The sequence below is a fragment of the Orcinus orca genome, chromosome 9 (genome assembly GCF_937001465.1).
Source record: "Orcinus orca chromosome 9, mOrcOrc1.1, whole genome shotgun sequence".
Classification (NCBI taxonomy): domain Eukaryota; kingdom Metazoa; phylum Chordata; class Mammalia; order Artiodactyla; family Delphinidae; genus Orcinus; species Orcinus orca.
Window position 1 is genome coordinate 97,075,466 of NC_064567.1, and position 10,887 is coordinate 97,086,352.

At 49.2% G+C, this 10,887-nt stretch overlaps 1 protein-coding gene across 1 annotated transcript; it reads left to right on the forward strand.

Moving 5' to 3' along the window:
• Nucleotides 1-984: 984 nt before the first annotated feature.
• Nucleotides 985-5,930, forward strand: IGFBP1 (insulin like growth factor binding protein 1). Its single transcript, XM_004282996.3, has 4 exons — nucleotides 985-1,424; nucleotides 2,813-2,997; nucleotides 4,174-4,302; nucleotides 5,210-5,930. The coding sequence occupies exons 1-4, from the start codon at nucleotides 1,079-1,081 to the stop codon at nucleotides 5,339-5,341; spliced, it is 792 nt and encodes a 263-aa protein (XP_004283044.1). The 5' UTR covers nucleotides 985-1,078; the 3' UTR covers nucleotides 5,342-5,930.
• The last annotated feature ends 4,957 nt before the right edge of the window (nucleotides 5,931-10,887 follow it).

Sequence of the window (10,887 nt, forward strand, 5' to 3'; positions counted from 1 at the left end):
TGCATAATATTACAAACCTTGGAGATTTTTCTCCATCAGTAAATATACAGCTGCCTTGTTCTTGTCAGTAGCTGCCTGGTTTCCAGGGACCGGGTGCCAGTGAGGGCACCTGCAGTACCTGGACAAGGGCAGGGCCATATCTCACTGTCTTTGAAGGTACAGTGACATTTTTCTTTCCACTCAAGAGGATATTCAGAAACAGGAATTCTAACTAGAGAGAAAGCCTTGGTCATCAACTCCTGATAAAAATCTGGTCTGAGGCTGAAAGTCAGAGGAAGCTGGGGTCTGGGCTTCGTTCTGCACCCTCGCCCTGTCTCTGAATGGCCCCGAGTCCCTCTCTCTCTGTAAGCTCAGTTAACAAGGTGGGTCTCTGGGGGCTGTGGTGACATTAGCGAGGGTGGCATCAGCCCTGGGAGGAACTGCCCCTTTCCTTCCTTCTTTCCTCCTGGGAAAGGCTCTCAAGACAGCAGTTAAGGGGCCCATTGGTCTTCTTTCTGCAGAGGGAGAAACAGTTCTGGGCTTTGGCACTGAGAAGCTGCCAGGGCTTTCAAACACCTGGCTTCTATCTAAGCCCATCCTTCCTTCCTCTGCCTGGGCCTTGCTTTCCCCACTTGAAAACTGGCCAATGCGCTGGCCTTGCCCAGCTTATCTCTCTTGCTTTCCCTGGGTCTTCCGGGGACCGCAGGCAGACTCAGCCTGAAGATGCCCCTTGAACGAAACAAGCAAGCGCAACCCTCCACTTGGCTGTGCGCTCCTGGCTGGAATTGCACTTTGGCTCCAGGTCTGAACCCTAACGACAGGACAAACACTGTCTGAAACCTGGACCGTTTGCCCTCCTTCTACCCACGGTTTGCGCAGGGCAGTGCGCCTACAACCAAAACAAACTTATTTTGAACACCGGCCGCGAGCACGCGGCGCCGCCAATCATTAACCGCTGGTTCAGGTGGCCCGGCCGGCGCCCTTCATAAGGCGCACCCGGTGCCCAGCGAGCATCAGCCACCGCTCAGCCAGCATCGGCCAGCGCGCCGCCGCCACCGCCTAGCGAGCACCGGCTCCTGACCGCCACCGCTGCCTGGCGATGCCCCAAGTCCCGGCTGTCCGCGCCTGGCCGCTTCTGCTCTCGCTGGCCGTTCAGCTCGGCTCAGCCGCTGACGCTCCCCAGCCCTGGCGCTGCGCGCCCTGCTCCGCCGAGAGGCTGGCGCTCTGCCCTCCCGTGCCCGCCTCGTGCCCGGAGCTCACCCGGCCCGCCGGCTGCGGCTGTTGCCCCACGTGCGCCCTGCCGCTGGACGCCGCATGCGGCGTGGCTACTGCGCGCTGCGCCCATGGGCTCAGCTGCCGCGCCTTGCCTGGGGAGCCTCGGCCCCTGTACGCCCTCACCCGCGGCCAGGGCGCCTGCATGCCCGCGCCCAGTGCCGAGGCCACAGGTACCAACCGTCTCCCCGCCCGGGTCCCTCCCCTGGGACAGATGGGGTGGGGACTGGGGCGGGCAGAGGGCTGGGGCTCCACCAAAGCTCACAGCCAGTGGGGAGCAAACCCGGCCAAGCTCAGAGCTTGCAGCCAAAACCTGTAAGGGGAAAGGATTTGTCACCCAGATGAACTCCATCGTTGTGTGGTCCTGCAGGGGGCGCTTAGGATAAGGCAGGACACACGCAACTTGGTGGGAGAGCTGGGGGAGGGAGCCCAGACCACCTGGGCAGCCCACTGATCTATAGAAACCCAAAAGAGGGAGGCGATGGGGTGCCCGGGCAGCGGGGTGCCACTCCAGCCGCCCCTGGCTCTCCTCCCTGCCAATGCATTAGTTTCCGGGAAGTACAGTGGGAGCCTGTACCGCTGGCCTCCTGGGAGGTGTTTGGAATGTCCTTTGAAATATATGTCCTGTGCAGACAGTATGTGCTTCCCAGATGTTTACAGAACATAATGTGAAAGTTCAGGCTAAAAACGTCACTTGCGTTCATTGTCATAGAAAAACAGTGGTTGATGTGTGTGCTGCCTCCTCAGAACTTGACAATCAGAACTTTCCTGAATTTAGCAGTGATTTACTTGTAGTGGGAAGCAGAGGAAATACACCCACCTCTACCCCATCTCCCTACCTCCCTGTCAGGGCAGCTGTATGTCCAGTGATTCCGTGATTCTTGGCGGGATCTTGTGGCTCTATGCCCTGATAGGGATCTGCTGGAGCGCGTCACCCTTCCAAGGTGGGGACGGTTTTCCTCCTGGTTCTCTGCTTTCAGAGTCATCTCTGTGGTCCTCAAAGGAGAGGGTGTCCCCCCGGTTTCCCTCAGGAGAGCCAGTTCTCTATCATTCTGTCCATGCACCAGATCCAAACCCTAGGACTCTGCAAGAAATCTGGTGACCCTCCCTCTTCCCAGGGTTGCAAAGAAGTCACTCTGTGGGAAGGCAGAGCCCCTGGAAAAGAAGAGAGTAGAGCTGCAATCTAGACCCCACCTCTAAACAAACCCTACCACCTGTTCACAGGGAATTACTAACATGCCCATTTTATGGATAGGAAAGCTGAGGATGGGGTCAGGAATTGAATTGTAATCCATGGCTTTCTCAGGGCTCCTCCCGGGCTTTGACCCATGTGCATGTGGCTACTTTAGAAGCAGAAACACGGGGCACTCTTGCCATTGGTATTGGGTCATCCCTCTACCTGGAAGCCATCAGAATTTCCTTTAAAGTGGGCGTAGGCAAAACTACATGGCCATCCTGTCCCCGTCCGGTTTTGTGGGAAGGGAAGCAGCTTCGGGGGAGGGGGGCCCAGGTGCAGATGCTTCGGAGAGAGGCTCATGGGTTTTCGTTTTTCCATTTTCAGAGGCAAAGGACCCTGCCACCCTGGAGAACATGTCCCCTGAGAGCTCAGAGATGACCCAGGAGCAGCTTCTGGACAATTTCCACCTGATGGCTGCGTCCAGTGAGGACCTGCCCATCCTCTGGAACGCCATCAGTAATTATGAGAGCATGAGGGCCCTGGAGATCACAGACATCAACAATCGGAAGGTGAGAGCCTCGGGGTAGGTGGAGCCTCTAGCTTGAATCTGCTTGGCCCTGCAGGTCCGGTCCTGAGCCTTGGATATAAACAAGTTCCTTCCCAAAGCCTAACAGACATTTCTCAGCTTAGCTTTGGAAACTTTTAACCCAAGGGCTTTCAGCAGAGGAGCCCTCTGGATGGAAAGAAAATGCAGTTCGTGCTGTGCAACCTTAGATACATTACTTCACGTCTCTGAGCTCATCTCTAAAATGAGGGTATCAGACTGGCAGTGTCTAAAGAGCACTGAGCTATTCTTAACATCCTCCTCCCCCATCCCATCTTCCCCCCACTTTTTAAGAAATTGTGGTAAAATATTCATAACATAAAATTTAGCATTTTAATCATTTTAAAGTATAAAGTTTAGTTACATTAAGTACAGTCACATTATTCTGCCACTATCTATCATGACCGTCCATCTTGAGCAGTTTTTCATCTTCCCAAACTGAAGCTCTGTCCCCGTTAAGCGCTAACTCCCTTGTAGCATCTTAATTGATGTATGTTTTTAGTCCTACCACTTGAGGGCGACAAAGAATCAAAGTTGGAGTGACTTGGGTTCATTTGTGAAAAAAAGAAACTCACTTCTAAAAACATGCATACCCAGAAAAGTGGAGATTGAACCATTTTCTAGACACTTCAGAGTTTAAGCTTGAAATGATGACAAATAGAGAAAAGTTCATGCTTATCTCAGATTGTCCAGATGAACGCCTTAATCCTCAACGAATTTGGTTCATGTGAACTAACCTTGTAGATTACAGAGGAACGTTGTTCAAAATTTAGAAAGCTCTGCTACTAAGTTCTCCGTTCACAGAGTTGTGCCCATTCTCCTTTCAACCAGATGACTGATGCCAGAATTACTCACGGGGGGCAGGAGAGTCGGAGTGCTCATGGCATTGGTGATGCTCTTGTCTCCTGCAAGTGTTTAGTGAATGTTCAGTGAGGGAGGGCATGGGGTTCCCATCCTTTATCTTAACAACTCAGAACAGAGACTAACCACCCTCCTTCTATAGGTGAGAGAGTGAGGCCGAGAGAAAGTGGGTCCAGGCCTGTCCTCAGAGCCCACACAAAACCTCTTACATCCACTCCCCTTTTAGGCTAATAATACACTGTTTCTTGTCATTTATCCCAACGTCAAATTTTTCTTTCAGGAGCCCTGCCAGCGAGAACTCTACAAAGTGCTGGACAGATTAGCCAGGGAGCAGCAGAAGGCAGGAGACAAACTTTACAAATTTTATCTGCCAAACTGCAACAAGAATGGATTCTATCACAGCAAACAGGTATGTGCATCCTCATGCGACAGCCCCTGATGCCCACACCCCAGCCAAGCGCCAGCCTTTCAACAAACAGGGTGTCCAGCTCCAAGTGAGCAACGTAAAACCATGTAACAGATCATATTACGCAAGACCCACCCCTCTGGGAGTAGGAGGCACTAGCCCCCCGTTAGCCTGAAGACCAGCCCCATGCTCAAAGCCTGTGTGCACTCGGGGGCCCTGAGCTGAGTGTCGCTCCATCAGCTAGCAAATCTCAGCAGGTGGGGACCGTCACAGGCCCCTCACGTTCTGGATCTCAGTGTCTCACCTGTAATAGAGAGGAACAGGACAATTCTGCTTAGGAAAGTGAGTATCTGTTTGGACATCTCTTACATTTTTTCTCCCTACAAAGGGAAATGAACTTTATAATTAAATATAATAGCATTTTTTTGGCTTGCCAGATAATAAGTGAGATTAAACAAACCAAGACCTAATTTTGAGAGCCCTTTAGGACTCAGTGAAGCCTAGGTTCTGTGGATATTTCTGGGGGAAACTGGGGACCAGGAAGTGCTTTATAACAAACAAGGAATTTGGCAGGGGGTACGACAGCAAGGTTGGCCACACATGGGCAGGCTCCCTCCGGGCTCAGGCGCTCTGCCGTAGGGGCTGTGAAGCAGACAGTTCTGCACACACTGTACCATTCAACACACGCGTGACATCCTTATTGCTTTGGGCACTTGCCCTTAGTCTCTATTTTACGAAGAGAACCAGGACGGTGTAGGATTTGCCCTCAGTCATGGTCACGGCCGGTTGGGGATGCCCATGGCCTGGCTCTCAGCTGCCACGCCCTCCACACGGCACTGGGCAGCACGGAGCTCCGCCACCCTCTCAGCTTCACAGGGGCTGCTGTTGCCCTCGCTTCTTTTCTTTGCAGTGCGAGACATCCCTGGAAGGAGAGCCTGGGCTCTGCTGGTGTGTCTACCCTTGGAGCGGAAAGAAGATCCTGGGGTCCGTGGCAATCAGAGGGGACCCCAAATGCCATCAGTATTTTAACTTACAGAACTGAAAACAGATGCAATATGATCTATTCCTTCACATGAAATATTTAAGTACATATGATATTTATACTCTGGGATACACACACACTTATATATATATATAGATGTATATGTATATACCTAGGAATTACTTTTTATACTCCACATATGACTTGATATATAAAGCTGTAGTTTATTTATTCACCATAAATTTATTTTTTTCTACACAGTAACTTGTGTTACATTAATTTATATATCATGAAACACTTCCCATCACGTTGTATGTAAATACTTGTATTTTAGCTCTTCAGAGGTTCATGCTTCCGTCTTAAAGAGCATAGGAAAATACTGCCGAGAAAATGCAAAATCAAACGTGTAGCAGTGATTTTCTTTAAGTGGTTTGATGGAGGACGGTTAGGCTGTGCTTAAGAATGATCTACTCTCTTTATTCCATGGATCTGTGTTTCGCGTAAATTTGCAGGCAAACTTAAATGTTGATTATGTAGTCAAAGCTACATGTGATGGTGTCGCTACGTGTTAACATATGTATTGCAGATATTGTCAAACGCATGAACACAGTGTAAACACCCTGGAATAAATATCCCACACTGGATCATTGCTATCGTCACGGACATTTGTTGAACATAACGTCTTCTTCCTTCCTGAATTCCCTCCGTCCGTCACCTCCCCTTCCGCATGCAGCGCTGGCGAGTCCAGTCTGCAGGTTCCTGGTCCCCAGTGCTGGCAGGTCTGCCCTGCCCACTGAGGGCTCCCACGCCCGGGGCACCCCTCCCTCCCTCTGCGGCCCCTCACCTCTCCGCTAGCTCCTTCCCTTCCTCTTGTAAATAGGCCAGGGTTTCTCCTATCTTAAATGCAAGACAGAATCACTTCCTTAACTTCTCCCTCACCCGTCTGTTCTCTGACTCTGCCCAGCCTATGGCCCCTGGAGGGCTTCAGTGGCGCCCTCCAGGGCAGCACCCTGCTTGCACGACTAAGACCTGAGCCCAAGACATGGGTCCTCTGCCACGTGGGTTCCTTCCTTCCTGACCCCCCTTCCTTCCTGCCCTGCTGACTGCTCCTTCCTTTTCTCCCCCTGGATGGGCATCTCATCCATCCCAGCGGATCCCAACCGGCCCCTCCCTGCTCTGGGCTCCAGCTCCCTATCTTGGGTCTCCCCCTTCACCCCCTGACCCCCACAGCTGCCATCCTCCCTGTGCCGAGCCCGCAGGACTCACTGTGAGCTCAGCCCTCAGATGCATCATTCAAAATATATCAGCCCTATGTGTGTCAGCCACGGCCCCATCCCACCCTGCTAAAAAGAACCGCGTGGTTATCGTCGTGCTCGCCATTATCCTGTGATGGCAACGGGAGCTTTTCTCAGCGCTTCAGCCCCCACGAGGGCCCTGTAGGACCCAGCCTGAGGGTCTGGACTGCACCTACCCCTCAGGTGTGGGCTCAGGAGCGGAGCTGGGGAAGGTGGACTTCCCTCCCCACGATGCGCAGGAGGTGACTTCTGGGCAAAATTAAAGCGACACAACTCTAAACTTGAAGGCACTGGCACAGCAGCGCCTACAGGGGGTTCTCAGTCTCAACTGAAGCTGGGGGTATTCATCCACCTTGACCATGGCATGTTTGGGTGGTTAGTCAAAAGTATCAGTTAACTTAGACTGGGCGGGGGGCGGGGCGCGAGGGGCAGGGCGGGCAGCTCTGTCTAGTCCCAGGGCTTCTGGACATGCTCTCATGCAGCAGTCGTGACCAGCAACAGTGTCTCATATTTCCAGTTCCGGTTCCTTTCAAACGAATCAGGAGTTGATGGGCATTTGGGAGGCAATCTAAGAGTCCTTCACGATTCTAGTGCCCCCATCTTTTATTGTTGTTCGGTCCACCTGATTCTCCAGCAACTACTCAGCAGCTCCCTTGGGTCAATCCTATTCATAGACAGGACAGCTCTCTCTGCTCACACGTAAAAGTCATGCACCCACATGTTGAGTTATGTAGTCACAATAGCAAGTCCCATGGGTTCACACAGGTCTGGGGGTAAATGGGCTCTGGGGACAGCTCCTGGGGGGACAGAAGGATCTCTGCTCCAGCCATGTTTGGAATCTATTCCACGTCTGATCCGGGCCATAAGCGTTATTAATAGGATGGTTTCTGTGGCCGGGTCAGGCCCAGAGCATTGCTGCACTTAGTCATGACAGCAAGCAGAGGCAGAAGGTCCAAACGGAGCCCCTCCCATGAAAATCATCCTGCTTGTCCATGCTTTTGCCTCTGTGGGTCTAAATTGGGACAGCACTTCCCTACTTCCAAGCTTGGGAAACTCTCAAATCTGAGACAGGTAGAGCAGTGCTTAGAAGGAAATTTACAGCTATTAAACGCCCCTATTATTTATTAATAGGGGTATTAAAAATCTCATAAAAACTTTATGACGCTGAAAAAGGAAGGCCAAACCAAACCTACGTCAAGCAGAAGGAAGGAAATAATAAAAATGAGAGTGGAAATAAATGAAATAGAGAACAGAAAATCAACAGAGAGAAATCAAGGAAACCAAAAGCTGTTCTTTGAAAAGATCAACATAATTGACAAACCTTTAGCTATATTGACCAAGAAAAGAGAAAAGACTCAAATAACTAAAATCAGAAATGAAAGAGGGGACATTACCACCGATTTTACAGAAATAAAAAGGATTATAAAGGAATATTATGGACAACTGTACACTAACAAATTGGATTATTGAGACGAAATGGAAACATTTCGAGAAACACATGAACTACCAAAACTGACACAAGAGGAATTAGACAATCTGATTAGACCTATAACAAGTGAAATGATTGAATTAGTAAAGAAAAAACTACCCACTAATAAAAGCCGAGATGGCTTCGCTGATGAATTCTACCTAACATTTAAAGAATACTAATTCTTTAAAACTCTTCTAAAATTTAGAAGATGAGAAAACACTTCTCAATTCATTTTATGAGCCTACATTCATAAAAAGTTTCACCCTGATTCCACACCAGACAAAGACATCACAAGAAAAGACAACTACAGAGCAAAATCTCCTATGAATATGGACACAAAAATCCTCAACAAATTACTAGTAAACTAAGTCCAGCAACATATTAAAATAATCATTCACCATGACCAAGTGGGACTTATCTCAGGAATGCAAGGTTGTTTTAACACCCTAAAATCAATGAATGCAATAAACCATACTACTAAAATAAAAAAACCAAAAATCCCATGATCATCTCAATAGACTCAGAAAAAGCATTTGATAATATCCAACACCCTTTCATGATAAAAACATTCAACAGACTAGGAATAGAAGGAAATCTCCTCAGACTGACAGAAAGTATCTAGGAAAACACCACAGCTAATGTCATAGTTAATGGTGAAAGTCTATACGCTTTCCCCCTAAGATCAGAAACAAGACAAGCATGTCTGCTCTCATGACTTCTCTTCAACACTGTCGCCAGGAAAATTAGGCAAGAAAAAGAAATAAAAGGCATTCAGATATAGGAAGAAGTAGAACTATATCTGTTTGAAGATGACATGATCTTATACATAAAAAATTCTAATAATCCACTAAAAGATTATTAGAACTAATAAATGAGTACAACAACATTGCAGTATACAAGCTCAATATATAAAGATTAATTGTATTTCTATATGCTTGCAATAAACAATCAAAAAATGAAATTAAGAAAATTTCACTCACAATAGTGTCAAGAATAAAATACTTAGTAGTATATTTAACAAAAGAAATACAAAATGTATATTCTGAAAACTACAAAATCTTTTTGCAAGAAATTAAAGAAGATCTAAATAACTGGAAAACACGCCATGTTCATGTATCAGAAGACTTGACATTGTCAACATGGCCATACACCCTAAACTGACCTACAGGTTAAGCACAACCCTTTTCAGAACCTCAGTGACTTCTTTGTAGAAACTGACAAGCTGATTTTAAAATTCATAGGCATTGCAAGGGTCACAGAATGGCCAGTGTTTCTATTGAAGTGATACAATACCTTTCCTCTTCTCTTCAAACCTACTTGTTATATTTTTGTTTCCAAAGGAAACTAATCTACTTTTTTGTTTACTTTTTGTTACAACTGTGAATTCATAATGTCCCAGGGTACTGGCCACTCTCTCAGATGATGTGTGACGGTCTGTGTCTACATCTGAAGTTCAAGAACACAGGTGCAGGTGAAGGATGGGCCAAATGGACAGCGTCCAGCACCGGAAGTCTGCGTCTGGTCATTCTTACCCTCCCCTGGCCAGGGAGGAGCTCTGGGGGAGGATATTCCTGGTGGACACTTCCCAGTGCAGAGAGGGAGACCTGGAAGGGATAATCTGAACTTCGTACGTTATCACTGGCGTCTGTCAGTGTCTGCCCTGCCTGGATTTCACTCCTCAGGACACCTGGACCAGGTGTCTGTGTAGGGGTAGGGCAGGTACTAAGGGCACTAGTGGGGACAGGGCCACAGCAGCCTGTCCCTTTAGTTTAATGCTGCAGCACTGCCTCCTGCCTCACCCCCTTAAAATCACCTTTGGCTGCCATCTGTCTTCCCAGGGGCTTCACTGTTTCCAATGACCTTGAAATTCTCCTTCAGGAATCCACAGCCACCTTACTGGAGGTGCCTGAGGTGTTTCCGGGGCTCAGTCTGATGTGTCTCTCAACCTGAACTTGTACAGAGGTCCCGAGTCCCCCCTAAACTGTCTTCTCCTGTTTGCTTCTTCAGGGGAAATGCTGCTTTAGTTGCTCAGACTTGCTGTCATTCCTGACATTCTACGTCCACCTTCTCACCCTCACATCCAGTCCATGCCTTATATCTGCAAAATATGCGCTGACCGGGCCGCACCTCAGCCCCCCAGGGCAGCGCTGGTCCGATCCGTAGTCTCCAGGTTGAGGTCTCCCAGGCCTTGGCTTCTGTGGGGCCGCTGGACCAGCCTGTCACAGCTCAACAAGGTCACCCCCCTCTGCAGCCTCCCAGCCCCCCATTCACTCAGCACAAATGTCAGGGCACTGGGGTCCCGACCTGCCCGCTCTCCGGCTGCAACTCCATCTCCCCCCATCCACCCCCCTCCTCCTGCCTCGGACAGGGACACTGGGTGGCTCCCTGCTCAGGCTCCGGGGGCCCGCTCCCTCACTGCCCCCAGTTCCCTCTCAGCTAGGCCTTCCTTCACTAGCTTTTCCAAATTAAACAAAACCCCAAAAATATGCCTCCGCCCGCCAACAACAACAACAACAAAAGAACATTCATTGCAGGCTTTTTAATATTAAGAAGGGGACATACAGGTTCTCACGTCCGATGCTGAGAATGGTAAAGAGGTTATAAGTTTTACCCTGAGGCAGACGTTGTGGGTCCATTAAAAAGACGCTGAGGTACACTAAAAAAGAAGAAAGTGAGACAGGCTGGGACCTGGGGCCGGGGACACTTTGCTGCAGTGCTTACACCTGCACAAACGTCTCCTCGAGCAATAGAAGACGAAGAAACTGTAAGGGACTAAAAATAACTGCACGCATGCGCAGTTGGGGGGCAAGTATGAACAATAAAATACAAAAAGGCCACAA

Excerpts from the sequence above, each read along its gene's own strand:
- IGFBP1 (XM_004282996.3), top strand. The coding sequence starts at position 1,079 with ATGCCCCAAGTCCCGGCTGTCCGCGCCTGGCCGCTTCTGCTCTCGCTG. Across the intron at positions 1,425-2,812 it reads GCCCAGTGCCGAGGCCACAG|AGGCAAAGGACCCTGCCACC; the intron begins GTACCAACCGTC and ends TTCCATTTTCAG. Across the intron at positions 4,303-5,209 it reads GATTCTATCACAGCAAACAG|TGCGAGACATCCCTGGAAGG; the intron begins GTATGTGCATCC and ends TTTTCTTTGCAG.